We start from the raw sequence: 19,779 nt of genomic DNA, 5'->3' as shown, positions 1-19,779 counted from the left end.
TGGCCAATGCCTGCATTGGCTGACTGTGTAGTCTGCATTGGCCAACTACACAGTCAGTCAATGCCTGCATTGGCTGACTGTGGTGTTGGCCAATGCCTGCATGGGCTGACTGTGGTGTTGGCCAATGCCTGCATTGGCTGACTGTGTAGTCTGCATTGGCCAACTACACAGTCAGTCAATGCCTGCATTGGCTGACTGTGGTGTTGGCCAATGCTTTCATTGACCGACTGTTTAGTCGGCCAATGCCTGCATTGACAGACTGTGTAGTCAGCAAATGCCTTCATTGACTGACTGTGTAGTTGGCCAATGCAGACATTGACTATCTAAGTTGTTGGCTAATGTCTGCATTGATTGAATGTGTCATCGTTAAATGCCTGCATTGACCGACTGTATAGTCAGCCAATGCCTGTATTGACAAACATGATAATTCAACATAAATGAAGCCTGCATTCACACTACGTAGTCATGAAATTCCTGCATTGAAGAATTAAGAAATCTTTATAATCTGCATATGCATATAGTTGTGCAAGTTGTATGGCATTACAACAATGCAGGTAAAACTATGGAAAATTTTAAAACTATTTTCAGTAAAAACCTCTCGATCTGGAATTTCAGAAAATTTGTTTACCAATTCAGCTACATTCTGCTCAAGTTTGAAAAGTTGAATTTCATCATTTCAATTTTGTGCTTCAGGACAGTTTTTTGTAAGTTGAAGAATGAGCCATTAATAATCAAACCTTGAAAAGATGATATTTGAATAAAAAAATAGTTTAGACAAATAAAAAATTAGTTGAGACTCTGTTATATTCAATGTTGCCCAAAAACACATCCAATAATTGTTTTGTAATATAAAAAAAAAACAAATGAATTAAATAGCATTCTGATTTCATTCATTGAAACTGAGCATTGGTTTATATCCTGTCCGTTGATTGTAGTGCTAGCGAATCTTCAAATTGCCATTATTTTGTTATCTTGTTGTTGTTTTTTTAATTGTGTCTTTATGTTTTTTGGAAGTCGCGACGGTATCATTACGTCACAATAATCGATCTACTAATCAGATTCAAAATCCATAGTATTGTGGGAAAACTCTCTTTGCCGGTCAATAGTTAAAATCAAATGATCGTTAATATTTTTGGATGAGCTAATATCAGTTTTGAAGACTGTTCCTCTATATAGAGACTACAGGGACTATTTTTGACTGAATAAAACAAAACCAAGTAACTATTCTCCAGTTGATAGAAAGTCAGTAAACGATGCTTTTTGAAAAACTGCTTTGGAGATTTTCTATCTTGTCCTTCTGATCATGTACCGTTAAATATGACTGAAATATGTACCTTGTAATCACGAGCAGTTTTTTTTTTTTTTGTTTTGTTTTGGGTTTTTTTTTAAAGTTTGAAAATCTTGTGACAAAGAATTTTCCGACATAGTGAAGCTATTACCCTTAACTCCCGATGGATGATTTACAAAGCTGATAAAAATGCTAAGATTACATCTCTCTCTCTCTCTCTCTCTCTCTCTCTCTCTCTCTCTCACATAACTTATTTCTGTAGTACGAGTGTCGCCTGCGTGGCGCAGTGGTAGAGCGTTTGCTCTAAGGTCGCGAATAAAGGAGGCGATCCTTACAGTCTCGGGTTCCAATCCCACTGCAGGACGTGTAGACCTGTTCTTCGGATAAGACCGTATAAACTAAAGTACTATGTCAAAGTAGTCAATCAACGGGAAGTCAAATCGCATGCAGGGCAAAAACAGCGACCCCCCAGGGCATCCCTTTTCTTGTAACACCATTTTTTATAGAAATAAAATGATTCAGTGTATTTACATTTTTAGTAAAATTTAAACTTGCCATTAAAATTACAAAATGAACTACAAGACGCCCATTGGTAAGCATCTGCTTTTCATCATAAATAAGCTTCATTTCTTAAATGTAGTTAAATACAATACTTGTTATGTTGACGATGCAAAAATCACAAGCCAAAAAAGTGGAATAGTAAGATCCATCTTAACTTAACTAACCAATGAACCTATTCAGAGAAAGAAGGAAAGGCTTTGATTTTGTGCAACGGTTAGATAAGATGGATAGAGGATACATTTAATGAAAATAAAGTTAAATTAAAATCAGCTGTACGATGTGAAGAAGCATAATTATTTCATTTAATATAGAAAGTATCAGGCTAATTTCGGTTGATTGTATGTTTTTACGTCAAGAATTTTTCAGCCATATAGAGATGTCACCATATACTGGTGAAGGGCTTCAAATTTAGACCTTTACTCGGCACTCAGGGCCATTGAGCAGTGAGGGTTCTTTATCGTGCTAACGCCTACCGTGGCACGGGACGTCGGTTTTTAAGGTCTCATCCGAAGGACCTGCAACATTCACTTCAAAACGTCGAGCGCTTGGGAATAAGGCTGGGACAATATATCGAGATATCGATAATATTGACTCAATGTGAGGTTGATACGCATATCGATACGTATGAAGAAATATCGAAATATTGCACCAAAAAACTTATGTTTTGACTTATGTTTTTTCTTTGTTTACTTCACATTTTGGGTTAGGTTTATAAAATAGATAAGCAAAATATAAATATGAAATACATTATAATAAACCCACTTGTGTAAAAATAATTTTGTTTTACAACAGATATACGATTTCTTTGAATAAATTGTTCTTTCTTGTGAAGAAATGTTTTGTTCATTTCAATACAAAAAAAATTATAACTAATTCAACATATCGTGATACATATCGTATCGTGCTTAAATATCGTGATACGTATCGGTATAGAAAATGTTGTATCGTCCCAGTCCTACTTGGGAAGGAACAGTTGCTACCCATTTTTTATCGACTTAGGTCTCTAAACAAGAGGCCCATAGGCCTAGAATCTATCTTCTGATCATGATAGATTGTACAACCTTATCACTTCCAATCTAAGCCTCCTAGTCTACAAAATATTTAGATAAAGCCTTGAAATTCCAAAGGTAGGTCACCGTGATCTACTTTTTCTTTAACATACTCTGAGAATCCAAAATGAATCAACTGACAAATTTTGATGAATCTAAGCCAGTAAGTATCTCAAATATATAAATATACCCACGATATTCTAAAACTAGGTCACAGTGACGTACTTCTTGGTCGACACAGTCTGAGGAGCAAAGATCCTTCTAGTGACAAAGATTGATGATTCTAGGTCAATTATTATCTGAAATATTTAAAAATATACCCATGAAATTCCAAAAGAAGTTCATCGTGACCTACTTTAGTTGACCTTTTCTTAACCAAAAAAAATAAAAAAGATATGGCCGTGATATTCCAAACTTAGGTTACTGTGACCTATATTTTGGTTAAAATACTCCAAAATGCAAGATGCAAGAACTGAAAAATATTGGTGATTGTAGGCCAATTAGTATTTAAAAAATGTAAATATAGCCGTGAAATTCCAATGAAAGGTCACGGTGACTTATTTTTAGGTTTACACTCTCCGAAGACTAAAGATGCATCAAGTGATAAAGTGTGAAGACTCTAAGTGTCATCTTATATAAAGTATTACGATATGACCGTAAATTCAAAAATTAGATCACCGTGACTTACTATTTGGTTAACATACTCCGAAAACCTAAGATGCATCAACTGACAAAGTTTGATGATTCTAGTCAAATGGAATCTGAGATATTCAAATATGTCCATGAAGTTTTTATTAGTAGTTCACCGTCACCTACATTTTGGTTCACTTACTCCAAGGCCTCAAGATACATCAACGACAAGATTCCCAAAATATGCCTCTAAAACAATGTAACATTGAAACGCAGCTGTGTTAAGGTTTCCCAAAGCTTTAAATTGTGTTAAAACATATTGCATTGCGAGGTCTGCTTTGATCTTAATTTGTAAGTTGCAATCATGAAATAGTATGTTGCGTTAAAGCCCAGAAGAGAATTACAAATGTTCGGGCGAATAAGACATTTGGTCTGACAATAACCGACAAGCTAGTTCTTCATTCAGACAAACAAAATATTTATGTGGATAAATACATTCTTTCTTCGAACGAGTTGTATATATACGTAGGCTAGAAGAAAGTAGATTAAATTGGTTTGAGTTTGAGGCCCGTTAGGGCCGAAAACTGTCTATTTTTTTTTTCCATACAGAATTTTATGAGGCATATAATTATCGTACTTAAAACATTGCTCTTGAATTTACCTGAGACAGTCCAATATTTTAACTATAGAAAAAGTGTACATGACCATCGAAGCAGTTGTTTCAAGAATTCATGCTTGAATGAAAACTACTCAGCACCTTTTAATCAGCTAGGTATAAAAAGATAGAATTGATTGGAAAGAAAAGTGGGGCTAAAATTTTCCTTAATTAAACATGCACAGAGCTTAAAGCGCAATACACTGGATTAATAAAGATAGTATAGTAAATAATATTTTTGGAACTGGAAAGGAAAATGCAGATTACAACTTTGATTTGAAATGAACAAACACAGAAAACAGGCAGATGCTTAAGATATATTAATTTTTACTTAAGTCATTGAGAGTAACTTTATAAAAGACTGCATGTGTAATGGATAATTTTGTAAATTGGAAGCAGGAGTAGAACTCTTCTACGATTAAAATGAAAGATTCATCAGCCAAGTCTGCTTTATTATTTTTTTAAATGGCTTCAAACCAGATGGGGGATTTTCTGAATTTTTTACACTAAATTAAAACTTTGTTTGAAGTTAATTTAACAACCTTATTACAAGTCCAGGGAGCTCGTATTTGAATCGTTTTATTTATTCTTTCTTTTTTGCAGTTTATTCTTTTACTTTTTTAACTTTCCAATTCTGTATGATCAAAAAATAATATTCTGTTTAACGATAATCATTGTAAATATAAGATGAGACTGGTGTTTTCTAAAAATAACATTTTAATTTCTTTTGCTCAGTAACAGTCCAATTTTGAAGGATATCAGTACTGGAACAGTCTGATATTACGCTTGATATCGGACTGCTCACTAATATCGGACTGTCGCAGGTAAAATTATAGACTACACGAACAAATGAATGACACCATGTTTCAATTACTTGTATAATAATTTACCGATTTACGGATTTGTTTGAACAGATTTGATGTTGTTTCTTTTTAATACAAGAATTTCTCTTATAAAGGAGAGCATCAAGAAAATCAAAGAAGGAACATGCATAAAGCATATGAATCAAGTGCACGTTGGTTTCGAGATATGGACATGTTTATAGACTCCAATCCTTTGCAGTTTAGGTTAAAATATCTTGCATCTCAACTTTTTTTGTCATATGCACTGGATAGTCAATTAATGCTTGTTCTTTCGGTTTTCATATAAATGTATGGAAGTCTCCTAAACATATCTTATTCATATTGTAAGATACTTTTGCTATTTGTCTTAAAATTACATGTATGCCGGAGTATATGTACACTTTTTAAGTCATTGACTTAGACGCAACTTAATTAACCGGTAAATGGATTTTATAAGCAATTTTTTCTCTCTCCAGTCGCCCGCGTAGTGCAGTGGTTTGATCGTTTTGTTCTAGAGTTCAGACGTAAGGAATTAACCTTACGTCTCGGGTTCAAATCCACTGTGCGGCATGAAGACGGGTCCTTCAGATAAACCGACGTCACATGTCGCAGAGTGAGCTGGTACAAAAACGATCTCTCATTGCTCAAAGGCTATAAATGCCGAGTATAGGTATAAATAGTGGTGTTGTCTCATTATGAGTGAAAAATTCTCGAAAGAAATGTTAAACAACGATCTCGATCTCTCTCTCTCTCTCTCTCTCTCTCTCTCTGGAATATGAGCGAAAAATAAAAAAATGGAAACCTTCTTTAAAACAATGATACATTAGTAAAATCAATAAAGAAGATTTTCCACATAGTTGATTGAAGTCGATTAATGTTAATATATCATAAAAGACATTTAAAAGACTTACTGAGAACAACAGATCATCCTCAATTTACCTCAGGTGAGCTTATTGATCCACAGGCCCCTTGATTTAGGTAGGATAATGTGCCAAGAGGGAGTAAGCATTCCATGTTGACAGGTCGCACAGGCCGTGAGACCTATGTGTAGATCAGGTGGATGGGCATTCCGTAGTCAAATTCAGTATAAAAACAAAGGCCTAACAATACGCAAGTTTCGAGATTGTAGCTCTCCAACGAAAGAGGCTCAAAAAGTATCCATATTAGCATGGAAGTGGGACAGGTTGTCGATGCACACAAACGTGCATAAATAAATGGACGATGACTAGGGCTTTTAAAATGTTTTTTTATGTTATGGAAAGATCATACCTGAATACATAATGTCAAACAGTGATGATTTTGATAATTATATTATCTATACTTTACGTGTTTAACAAAATCTACTTTTAATTATAGGATACTTGAAATCAAAATTACCCTCATAGTTTTTTTGTGAAATAAACGCTTCATTGATTGCAAATCTTTTTTCTAAAAAGTTGATGGACCTTTTGAAATTATTATAAGGGAAAAAGTCGCTGTGTCATTCAAAATGCAATGATCAGATGCTCGTGTATCGGAGATCCATGTCTCTGACCTCGTCTGATGTCTAATCCACTGGTATTTTCTCTTTTTATTTCCGATTTTTTGGGGGGGAAAATTAATGCCACTACTACAATTCGGTTATTTTCGAGTTGATGAAAGCATCCCTATATCCAATATAAATAACTGTCCCACCTGCCGGTTTACGCAGAAACAAAACTCCCCTTCGTAATGAAAGAGCGCACCAAGGGAGATAATCTCAAAACTTGCATATTGGTATGAAACACGTCAGCCAACTTACGACGCAATGACAGGATATATTTGCTAACAAGGCCATTATAACGACCATAGAATGTGCGAAAACTTTAAACTTTGACTTTAAACAAGGTTGTTGAAATCTCTGTAAAATCAACTTATCTGTCAGTGGGCTGCCTTAGTTTAATTGTTGATCGAACTCGGAACATGCTCGTGAGAATCGAATAATTTGAGGGATGTGAACACGATATGCAGATGATGGTGGGATATTACTACATAAATAAGGAAGTTGACGATGGGAAAGCTGAATTCCTCTTGTTGGTCATACAATTTCGTTTTTAGGTTGCCTTTTCTTTATTGTGTATGGTCGTAAAACACCCAAATATAGAACAGATGAGGTAGATTCTGTGATGTCTTTTATTTCAAGTGCACTGGGATATATCAAATTTGGAAGTAACTATTGTTTATTGATAATACGTCGTCGATATATCTGAAGGTCGAGTTGAGGCCATGGCAGTTGTTTTCTTCTTCTCAGATAGAAGTCTTTGAATAAATTCTGCTTTATAGGAATATAAAAAGAGGTCGGTTAATAAAAGAACGCAATTAGTGCCTATCGGATTCCAATAGTTTGTTGGAAGACCTGTCCAAAGACTATATAAATGTTGTCAATGAGGAATTCCAGCATCCTTTTAATATCAACTTCAGAGTACTTACTTGTAGAATCAGAGTGATATTTGACGAAGCAATTTTCTTGATGATTGATCACAAGATACGAATATTTTCGACTTCCATTTTTCTTGTCTATAATATCAAAAACCTAGATTTTAATTCATCGTGAGAAATGGTTATATAGAGTGTAGAAAAGTCGTATGTCTTGATGTTACTGACTTTTTTAAAATATGGCGATTTTAAATTTTCTGAAAGTTCTTTGGAGTAATTTAGACTCCAGATCTCTACTACAACAGTAAATATTTTGAAACGAGTAAAGATAGGGTCTTGGTAGAGCATTTGTTGGACCCGGCAATATATCTCTCTCAGTAAGAATTTTTACGAAGTTTGAGAATTCAGGATAGGTAGGGTAGATCTAACACATCTTGGATGAATTGAATGTTAAAAGTATTAAACACTGAAATGTGATTTTGAAGACGCTATAAATTTTATGAGTTAATTAATCTTATAAAACTATTTGTAGAACTATAATCCTTTACAATTTTCATTGTGTAGCTTGTTTGTAAGTTTAGATTCATGACATGTCTTTATAAATGGTATCTGAAAAATTTGCATGCCCTATCTAGCATTAATTTGCATTAATATCCCCTTGGATTTTTTTTTTGTTTTGCAAATACTCTCAGGAGATAAATGGGTGTATTACTTTAAAAAAACATTATCAATACAGTATATTTTACTTTATGAACAGTCATTGTTTAAAACATACAACAGCATTATTTCTTTAAATGGTCCATGACCACGTGTGTACACATTTCTTTATACTTGACCAATTATATCGCTCCCATCATAGTGTAGGTATCTGTTTCATCAAAGAAGACCTCTTCACAAATTTCAGTTATGTACACCTATCTCCCAAATTATCTTATTCTTTGTTTTATATAGAAAGAAAATATCCCCAGTTTTACAGCGTTTTTAAATAGCACGATGTGATACTTGGTGAGAAAGCCAAGGCTGTACATGGTTGTTTAAATACACTCTAATATAATGAGTACGATAAAAAAAAACTTCTGGTGAGTAACCGCTGTCATTACGTCTGAATGTCCTAATATAATCCATACTTTGAATTATCAACATTTCAAGAGTTTTAAAGATTAATGATCATTTTTGTGATCCTGACTTTGGGTTTTGAAATCCCTTTCATTTTTGGAAAAAAATTCAAATAATTTTGTCTGTGTATGTGCGTGAAACAAGGATATCAACAGTCTCATTTAAAGTCATCATTTCGCAAGTTCCGTGGTCGATACAACGACCTTGTCAGCAAATACAATCCAGCATTAAGTTGAATGCTGACGTTTTTCACACTAATTGTAAGGCCATCATTAAAACATTGATTTGTTTACGGATTTTTCCGTTTGCCCGACTATGACAATAAGCACAAGGCGGGTGTGATTGGTCTACCGGGGATGCTTATTCCTCCATGGCACCTGGTCCCATCTTTTTGCTCTGCTCCAAATTTATATTCTTGTAATGGATTATTTTGAGCCTGTTTACTTTCATGTCTCATTTTACAAAAGGAACTAATGGTACGTGGAAAAGTGAGACTGGGATCAAAAGTGAAATCCTTTAAGATTCATTGCCCTAAGGCCTAATTATTCAAATGATTCTAATATGCATACAGAAATTTTTTAATGATACCACCAACATATTGTACTTTTAGAATGCGCATAGATACTTTAAGAATAATTATCACGAGAAAGATTGCTTTTTAACTAAAACGCTCTGTCATAATGCAATTTCCATTTAGGATCCTTTTGTCCAGATTTAAAAAAGGAAATGATTTAAATGAAAAAAAGAGAACCTGTTTAATCATCATAAGGAAATAATTGTTTTTATTTCTATAAAAGATTTAACTATTTATTAACGCTCAATAAGGCGCATTGAACACCTACATTATGGATATATGAAAAGAGTGAAGAACATAAATTCGGTAATTTGTTTCCTTAAATAAGGAAAAAAAACAAGCGAACAAAAAAAACTTAAACAAAAAACTAACAAACAAACAATTCAAGCAAAACAATCTACTATTTTAGGAATGACTCTAATTCTTGGCCAAATTATTCGAGTATAACCTGGTTTGAGTCAGTTTACGCTTTATAATCCGCGAAGCGGATTATAAAACAGCGTAAACTGACCCAAACCAGGTTATACTCGAATAATTTGGCCAAGAATTAGAGTCATTCCTTATAATTTAATTTTAAAATCATTAAATAACTATGAGTGTAAAATTTTGTTACTTTTTATTAGTTCAAATTTGCCGCTCAATAATACAACCGTAGTAACGGAAGTAACGGAAGTGATGGGAAGCGAGGGGAGGTAAAAACTGATACATAGGCCTAGCAGCCATGTTGTTTGGTTACATGTGGTAAGATCGAATTATCGTTTGAAATTAAAGGTACATTTATTAAATCTGGAATTTTCCATCAATCCCGAGGACTTGAAATGAGAGAATTATATGGATACAGATGATTCAGCTGGTTGTCAAGGGGGTGTGTCCCCATACCAAACCAGGTCATACAGAAATAATTTGTGTTCCTTTTTGGATATTAACCAATCAGAGGCTAGAATACAAACAAAATTAAATTATTTTAAGTTAACCAGTTCATTCTTTTATTCTGAATCGGCACTCGGTCAATTTGAAGGTAGGAGGCCGAAAGAGTCGACTTGTCTGCCAACTATTTGGTCAAATTGCTGTGTTCAAATAAAAAGAAAGAGATCATTCAATGCTTATTTTTAAAGATAGTTTTTTAACGACTGAACTCTAAATTGACTGTTGAGTTGAATTATGTGTTTAAAGGTATTTAAAAAGACATCCTGATAGAATTATGAATTGAATCAAACAGCTATCTTTGAATCAAATGCAAGACCCTCCTCAAACATGTATGGGAATGACGTCTAGCATAATATTCTTTTTTGCCCTGCTCCTTGAATTGTAAAATATTATTTCAACCAATTGCTGGAAATAGTGCTGTTCATACTTTCAAAGTGATCACTATAGTGTAATAGCTATCACTATAGTAAATAAAAGTTTTCAAAGTTATCACTATAGTAAATCAAAGTCTTCACCATAGTAAATCAGTTTTCATAGTGATCACTATAGAAAATCAAAGTTTTCATAGTTATCGCTATAGTAAATCAAAATGTAAAGTTATCACTATAGTAAATCAAAGTTTTCGTAGTGTCAAAATTATCACTATTGTTAACTATAGTATTTTTTGTTAGGGATCGACAAATCAGTGTGTAAATAGTGGCCTAACAATTAGTATGAAAAAAGTCAGTCAGCATTAGACTTAATGAAAGATTGTATTTGCTGACAAGGTCATTGTATCGACCATAGAATTTAAAAAATGATGACTTTAAACGAGACTGCTGATATTCTTGTTTCATCAACTTGTTTGTCAATAATTTACCTCGTTTTAGAATTTGCTCATAAGTAGAGCATGCTCTTGCGTATCGAATCAACTGAGAGATATAAACCCCGTATGAGGGTGATAAAGGTATATTGCTGCATAAATAAGGGAAGTTGACGATTGAAAAGTTAAAGTCATCATGTTTATCATAAAGCTTTTTTGTTAGGTTACCATTAACGTCTTTTTCTAATACAATATCCAATATATATATATGAATCATAAGAATGGAAATAACCATTGTTAATTGACAATACGTCGTCGATATATCTAAATGTCGAGTTGAAGGCCACAGCAATTGTTTTCTTCTTTTCACGTAAAAGATTTTGAACAAATTCTGCTTCAAACGAATACAAAAATAGGTCTGCTAATAACGGGGCGCAATTGTTACCCATGGAAATTCCAATAGATTGTTGGAAGACCTGATCTCCAAAAACTACATAGATATTGTCATTCAGAAACTCGAGCATCTTTTTAATGTCAACTTCATACGTAAAAAAGTAAAATCGGCTTCGGTATAATAAAACACCTATTTACTGACTATTCGGACAATAGCACGTTTCGCGGCTAGGATAAGGCTGTCCGAAGAATGTCACAGTGTACCAGCCGTAGTAACTTCTCTGAACTACCAAGATATGACGTCATAATGACATATGACGTCAAGTCACTGCAAATTTGAGCAGACATGACGGTGAAAGTGTCATAACTTTTACATTACTTTCGCATCACATGTAGAATTTTTTTACTTTGATGTTTAATTCATGTGTCTGGATTGTTGTTTTAATGCTGTTATGATGGTGAATATTTGCAGTATAATATCGTTATTCCGTTTTCTTGTCTACATGTACGTATTCAAACAATATTACAAAAAAGAATGTGAAATGCCCCCCCCCCCTTAAACGTCCGTAGACAGAGTTAGAATTTATAAATCTTATATACATTAGACTGGCACAAGTGAATAACAAGGATTAATTGAAGATATTCTGTGTGAATCCACTAGAGAAATATGTCCTCTAACTGACTTTGCTGGGGGATTGTATGTAATTTTTTCCCATTTTGTATAAATTGCGATGAAGAGTGTAAAATGACCCCTTGTATGTGGGTAAGTTGAATTTCTTGTGAAATATTTTCTTAAGAAATAAAATTCAGACTTGCCTCCAGCACTTTATATATACCCAAGAATACGTTTCATTGATTCACTTGTGCCGATGCGATTTTTGTGCAACATTTAAGAAAATTTATAAGTGTCCGTCACGTGATCAATACAGTCATGTGACCTCACAAAAATGTTTTTTTTTTTCATAATACCTTATTCAACTCTCTTTACAACTTAACTGTGTATGTATACATAGATTACAAAATGAAATCAAAACATAGCTCATAATAAAATAGCATATATCTAATGCATATTAAGCCTTCGGACAGCCTTAACATAGCTGCGTTATCGTCCCCCTCAACAGCAACTATTTCACTCGGCTGCGCCTCGGGAAATAGTTGCTGTCTTGGGGGACGATAAACGTGCTATTGTCCTCATATTTATTTATCAAAGAATGAGTTTGGGAGAATGAATCTTTTGTATTAATTACCTAAATTAATATCTTGAATTGTTTGACAAACAAAAACAAAAAGAATCCGTCTCTTTAATGAAAAAAAAATAGATAAAAAAATTTAAGCAGCAAAAAGTATGTAATAAAAGGTACTTAGATAGTTGAGTGATATTCTGCAACAGTATTCCCTAATTCTATCCGGAAATTTGCAAATATGTCAACCCCTAAAACTGTAGTAAATGCTATAAAGTACCATTTCTTTTACCAAATTTCAGGGCATTGTTTGAACTGATTGAAACATGTTTATATGCCTATAAGGGCGAAGATTCAATTTCTGAGCTAAGAACACATTTGATGAGGAATGGTGACCAAAAGAAAAATAAATACTGACATTCCGAGCCTGATCAGATTACAGCAATATCCCTCTTCTGAGAAAGACGTCGGTCAAACAAAGTAATCAAAATAAACATTTACCAAAAAAAAAAATGATTAACATTTCTAACTGTTTAAAATTTCTTAACAAAATCATCAAATCAAATTAAACAGTATCTCAATCACTTTTGAACAGTCTTTGATGACGCTTCATGCGCTATTAGCTAAGCACTGGCATCTGATCCATTACTGTAGTGGATTGATATTATCTAAGGGAAGTAACTCTGAATGTGTATTGTACGTAAGAGTTTGTGTGCAAGAGTTATGTTTCTTAGTGTTTGTCATGTGTCAGTGTGTATTAGCATGGGTAGTGCGTGCAGCCAGGAGGTCGGTGTGGAAGCATATGTTGATGTAAGCTGTTATGCCTGTTACATGTAATCAAGTTTGGAAAACGGATTAAATTCGAGTATTCTTCACTGGCGACGAGGATGAATACAAAATGGCTACACTCATAGAACTCAACGGAGTTGGGAAATTTGATCCAAATGTTGAACCATCGCAGTTAAATCAGGCGTGGAAAAGATGGCACAGAAGTTTTGAACTTTTTGTGGTTGGAAAAGGGGTAAGTGACCCAGAACAGAAAAAAGCATTGTTATTACATTGTGCAGGACCAGAAGTTCAAGACATTTTTTATACATTGAATGAAGTGCAAGCGGGTGACAGTGACAATGTGTACACAGTTGCAGTGAAAACATTAGATAAACATTTTGAAAACAAAGTGAATGTGCCGTATGAACGTTATGTTTTTCGAAAAATAACACAAACCGAGAATGAAACAGTAGAACAGTTTATTACGAAATTGAGACAACAGGCAGTGTATTGTGATTTTGCAAATCAAGATGAGCAAATTCGGGATCAAGTGATTGAAAAGTGTAGGTCTCACAAAATAAGAGCTAAGTTGTTAGAGAAAGGAAAAGATTTGACTTTAGAACAATTGAGGACAATAGCAGCTACATATGAAATGACTGAAGTACAGGCTAGACATATGGACACTGAAATTGTGGCGTCAGTTAACAGAATTCAGGGACATCGTGAAAAAACTGACAAACAGAAACAAAAATTTCAGAACAAAAAGCCAGGTAATAAGTGTTTTCGTTGTGGACGAGATGGTCATTTCGCCAAAGATATATCGTGTCCCGCGAGGAATAAAGAGTGTAGAAAATGTGGAAAAGTTGGACACTTTATGAAATGTTGTTTAACAAAGCAGAAATCAGGAAAAGGGGCTACAAGCAGACCAAGCAAAGGAGGGAAAATTCACACAGTGGATAATTCTGAACTGGATTCTGACTCTGATGTGTATGCATTCAGTCTTAAAACAGGGGACAAGTTGTCGGATAAAGTGACAGTCAGTCTTGGAGGAAATCCCGTGGAGTTCGTTATTGACAGTGGGGCGTCAGCAAATATTATTGACAAAGAACTTTGGGAATCTCTGAAGAAGAAACGTATTAAGTGTCAGTCAGAGAAGTGCGAGAAAAAGCTCTTTGCTTACAGTTCTACGGAACCCTTAAAATTACTTGGTAGATTCAAAACGCAGGCATCAATTCAAGAAACTGGTAACAGCAGAGAAGAAGAATTCTATGTACTGGATGGTAAAGGACCAGCATTACTAGGCAAGGACACTGCTATGAATTTAGGAGTTTTGAATCTTGGAGTCAACACAGTTCAGCCAACTGACATTGTTCATGAATATTCTGAGTGTTTTCAAGGAATAGGAAAACTAAAAGACTTTAAGTTGAAATTACATATTGACAAGAATGTGAAACCAGTAGCACAAGCTATGTACAGAATTCCTTACAGTTTGAGGGATAAAGTAGGAGAACAGTTGGATGAACTCGAGTCTCAGGATATCATTGAAAGAGTTAATGATCCTATACCGTGGGTCAGTCCAGTCATTATCGTACCAAAACCCAGTGGTGACATTAGATTGTGTGTCGACATGAGACAAGCCAATGCTGCCATAATTCGTGAACGGCATCCTATTCCAACAGTGGATGACATACTCTACATGGTGAATGGTAGCCAAGTTTTTAGTAAGTTGGACCTTAGAAGTGGATACCATCAAATTGAGCTGGAAGAGTCATCAAGGGAGATCACTACATTCGTTACATACAAAGGTCTCTATAGATATAAAAGACTGATGTTTGGCATTTCATCAGCTCCAGAGAAATATCAGCAAGTGATTTCACAAGTGTTTCATGACTGTGAAGGAGTACAGAATATTTCAGACGATATTGTTATTTATGGTCGTGACAAAGCAGAACATGATGAGCGACTTCGCAAAGCCTTACAGAGACTCAAGGATAAAGGATTGACACTAAATTTAAACAAGTGTGAATTTAGGATGAATAAAATAACATTCATGGGGCATGTCTTGTCAAAGAATGGTATAGGACCTACTAGTGAAAGGATCAAGTCATTACTCAACGCTAAAGAGCCAACAAATGGATCTGAAGTGAAAAGTTTCCTTGGACTTGTAAACTTTAGTGCTCGTTATATACCAAATCTTGCTACTGTGGCAGAACCTCTCAGAAGACTGACAAAGAAAAATGTGAAATTTGTCTGGACAGCTGAACAGAAGAAAAGTTTTGACACTTTAAAGAGTTGTTTGTCAAATGTGAAAACTTTGGGACATTACAAATTAGATGCAGAAAAAACTCAGTTAGTGACAGATGCTAGCAATGTAGGCCTTGGTGCTGTCCTACTTCAAGTTAACAAGGGTGAAACACGGGTCATCAGTTATGCTAGTCGTACATTGTCAGCAGCCGAACGCAATTATTCAACAATAGAGAAAGAAGCTTTGGCAGTTGTATGGGCATGCGAGAAGTTCCATATCTATCTATACGGGGTTGATTTTGAATTAATCACAGACCACAAGCCATTGGAAGTGCTTTATGGAAGAAAATCCAGACCTAATGCAAGAATTGAAAGATGGCTATTAAAACTTCTGGCTTACAACTTCAAAGTGCGGTATTCACCTGGGCATCAGAATATCGCAGATGCATTATCACGTTTGGTGGACAAGACACCTGTAGAAAACAGTAATTCATGGAACACTGAGCAATATGTGAAATTTATTGCAAGGGAGGCAACTCCTCAGGCACTGTCCACTCATGAAGTAGAAGAAGCTTCAAGGAGGGATGATGAACTTATTAGAATTCGGAATTTTATCAAAGAGGGAAAGTGGGAGAAGTCATGTGTTGATTATTACCCATTTCGAGATGAACTTTGTTGTATTGGATACGTGGTGTTGCGTGGATCCAGAATAGTGGTTCCGAGAAATCTGAGGAAGCAGTGTGTACAGTTAGCTCACCAGGGTCATTTAGGGATTGTTGGTACAAAACAGCAGTTAAGAACTAAAGTTTGGTGGCCTGGTATGGATAAGGAAGTGGAGAAGTATGTGAAATCGTGTCATGGATGTCAGATTACCAGTGCATTTCCGAAACCAGAACCAATCAGTCCAACACCCTTACCAACAGGACCATGGCAAGAATTGGCAATTGACATTCTTGGACCGTTAACATCTGGACAGTATGTGTTAGTTGTTGTGGACTATTACAGCCGATACTATGAGATTGAAATTACCAAGGATATTACAAGTGAGAAAATCATTGATATACTGGAGGGAATGTTTTGTCGACATGGACTTCCTCTACAGATAACTTCAGACAATGGACCCCAATTCAGATCTAAGTTATTCAAGGACTATTTAACAGATAACTGTATCAAGCACCGAGCAGTTACACCATTACATCCATCAGCAAACGGGGAGGTAGAGAGACAAAACAGATCATTGATGAAAAGAATTCGGATAGCACAAGCAGAGTCTAAGAATTGGAAGACAGAAGTCCGCAAATATCTATTTGCATACAGAACGACTCCTCATAATACAACAGGAGTACCACCTGCAGAATTGATGTTCCGTCGTAAACTGAGAACAAAGCTACCACAAGTAGAAAATCTACAAGAAAATGTTTATGATGAGGGAGTGCGTGATAAGGATGTGTATTCCAAATACAAAAACAAGCTTTATATTGACAAGAAACGTGGTGCAGTGGATTGTGATTTAGAGCTAGGAGATTCGGTCCTATTGAAGAAAGCAGTCAAGGATAAAATGGATACGCCGTATCATGCCGAGTCGTATAAACTTGTACAGAAAACGGGAAACAGTTGTGTCGTAAAATCGTCGGAGGGAGTTTTAGTGAAGCGAAATAGTGAATTTGTTAAAAAATATCAGGAACCGGAAAGTGCATCTGATATTCCAGAGACTCCTAGTGAACCGAGTGTTGAGTCTACAGATAACAGTGATGATGTTCCGTCTTCTGCTCCAGTAACTCCGAAACTGAGAAGGTCGACCCGTATTAGGAAATTACCGCAACGTTTTGAGGACTTTGAAATGTGAAACTTATTTCCGTGTGAATGTGATTGATTGTAAGTTCTCTATATCTAAGACTGTATATTGTAAATGTTTTCTATCAATATTTTGGACAGTAATTTCTTTCCAGTAATACATTTTATTATTGAGAATTGTAAAAGTTTATTCTAGAAAAGGGGGTATTGTAGTGGATTGATATTATCTAAGGGAAGTAACTCTGAATGTGTATTGTACGTAAGAGTTTGTGTGCAAGAGTTATGTTTCTTAGTGTTTGTCATGTGTCAGTGTGTATTAGCATGGGTAGTGCGTGCAGCCAGGAGGTCGGTGTGGAAGCATATGTTGATGTAAGCTGTTATGCCTGTTACATGTAATAAAGTTTGGAAAACGGATTAAATTCGAGTATTCTTCAATTACCATTACAAGAAGGCTTGCCATCTGCATTTTCTGACATTGAATTCGGTACATAATGATGTTTATCCGCTCCTGTAACTCTCTGTTTGCTTGACATACATTCACTTAGAGGTTCATTTAGAGATCCAGAAAATTCAAAAACGTTTACATTTGTTGAATGATTCTTCATGTACTGCAAACTGACTAGGAAAATGGGTGTGTATACAGTTACTTGAAGTACATGTATACGGATTGTCCAATATTAACATCAGGTAGGCCTGTGCTTTCTTGTCATGCGATTTCTTTACCAAAATAAGCTTGCTTAGATTTGCAATTGGCCTCGCCACTTCAAAGGCTTTGCTCTCTCGAGATCTTGATGGAAATGTAGCATATATCTTTCTATTAAACATCATCTGTTCTAGGCTTAGACCAGTATTCTGCTTTGGGGCAAAACACTGCACGAGCATTGCTTCACTGGGGTCTGTTCAATCCTGTCTATTTATTCAATGCTTTGATGTCCAATACTGCAGTTTCAGCCTTTCTGTTTGCTTGTCAATGCATCGTTAATGACAGATTGTAGTCAACATTCAACAAACTGTTCAAAGTCAATGCAAATTTGTGAAATTCTTGACGTCCAATTTGTGGAAAACCATCTGAAATAATAACGGTTGATATTCAAAATATGATGAGTTGCTTCAGGAGCAAAGAAATCTCTCTTTAGCTTGCTGTTTTTTTAATAAGTAATCTACTTCAATAAATTTAGAAATAAGTCTATTGAAACCATGAGCTATCTTTGTTTCTCAGTAAATCTAGTCCAAGTTTCTACTTGAGATATTCACATGTTGAATGCTGAATTAAAGGTTCTTTACAGTTTTTCAGGGTTTTTTTTCTCCTGACAAATCTTGCCATCTTCTAATAATCAGCAATTTCTTTCATATCAAACTTCATTCCCGGCCAAAATATGTTACCATGAGCTCTTCTTATCATGCTGTTGTATCCTAGATATGCTTTATATAGGTGGATTTTCATATTCAATCTAAGTGCTTTTGTAATACTTATTGCTTCATCTCTCAGAACGATGTCATTTTCGTAACTCAACGTATCATAAAAATCATATAGTACCTACAAATACTTGAGTGCAACCCTAAATTACCAAGATACTATTAGAATCCAACTTTTGACAAGAAATGCACTGCTCACAGTCAGAAGTTTCATGTCTTGAATGGCATTCTTTCCAAGTAGACATGTAAGATTTTGCACTACCATAAATCTTAGATTCTGAACTTTGTAGGAAAGCAAAATTGATCTTATCGAGTAAGCTTCACCCTAAGCGTTCCACATTTGATGAACGACACTGTTTCTTTCTCTCATAATTATGTATGAAATAACATTGCTGCGCTTCCAAATTATCGTATGTGAAATTTTGAAGTTTTTCAGAAGACACAAAAATGATTACCAAAGTATTTTTTTAAATATCAATTCTGATTACATAAAATGATACATTAACAAGTTGTCGACATGTCAGTTACCAATAGATGTTACCGCAACTCAGGTTTGATTGTAAATTCTTGGTACATACCATTTTTTGTTTTTTCGTTTTGCAAATCCCACTGCACAAGTAAAAATTCATATCAGAGCAGACACGGACCTCCAAAAACATGGGAGTTGGGATAAGGTGCCATGAAAAGTGAGCATCCCCTTTCAATCGGTCACACTCGCCATGTGCTCATTGTCATGATCGGGAAAAAAGGAATATATACATACATACATATATATATATATATATATATATATATATATATATATATATATATATATATATATATATATATATAGAAGGAGAGAGAGAGAGAGAGAGAGAGGGATTAACCCATGCTAGTCAGCAGTACAGGATAACAAGATGCCGTCTCAGACATCAAAACCATAAAAATATTTTTAAAGAAAGGCTTTGAAGTCTAAAACATGTAAAATAGCATAAAGAAATATGCAAAAACAGTCAACCATTATACGGTGTATTTTGTTGGATAAAAAGTCGCTCTTCTTCCAGCTTTATGCAAAAACAAATTTATTTAAAAGAAATTGCAAATAAAATGTGCATGTGTGCATTTGTTTAATTATTTATTTATACCCATATCTTAGATGATAA

General features: G+C 34.8%; 2 protein-coding genes across 2 annotated transcripts in view; one reads left to right on the top strand and one right to left on the bottom strand.

Moving 5' to 3' along the window:
• LOC133187428 (cytosolic 10-formyltetrahydrofolate dehydrogenase-like) overlaps nt 1-19,779 on the bottom strand; it is a 393,706-nt gene that overhangs the window by 261,499 nt on the left and 112,428 nt on the right. The window lies entirely within an intron of this gene.
• Nucleotides 13,311-17,270, top strand: LOC133188013 (uncharacterized protein K02A2.6-like). The gene has a single exon (XM_061323403.1). The coding sequence runs from the start codon at nt 13,311-13,313 to the stop codon at nt 17,268-17,270; it is 3,960 nt and encodes a 1,319-aa protein (XP_061179387.1).

This window comes from Saccostrea echinata, unplaced genomic scaffold (assembly GCF_033153115.1).
Source record: "Saccostrea echinata isolate AGI-Se365-2 ecotype Australia unplaced genomic scaffold, CSIRO_AGI_Sech_v1 ptg000015l, whole genome shotgun sequence".
Taxonomy (NCBI): Eukaryota; Metazoa; Mollusca; class Bivalvia; order Ostreida; family Ostreidae; genus Saccostrea; species Saccostrea echinata.
The sequence above is the reverse complement of the archived record's forward strand: the minus strand, read 5'-3'. Positions and strand labels throughout refer to the sequence as shown.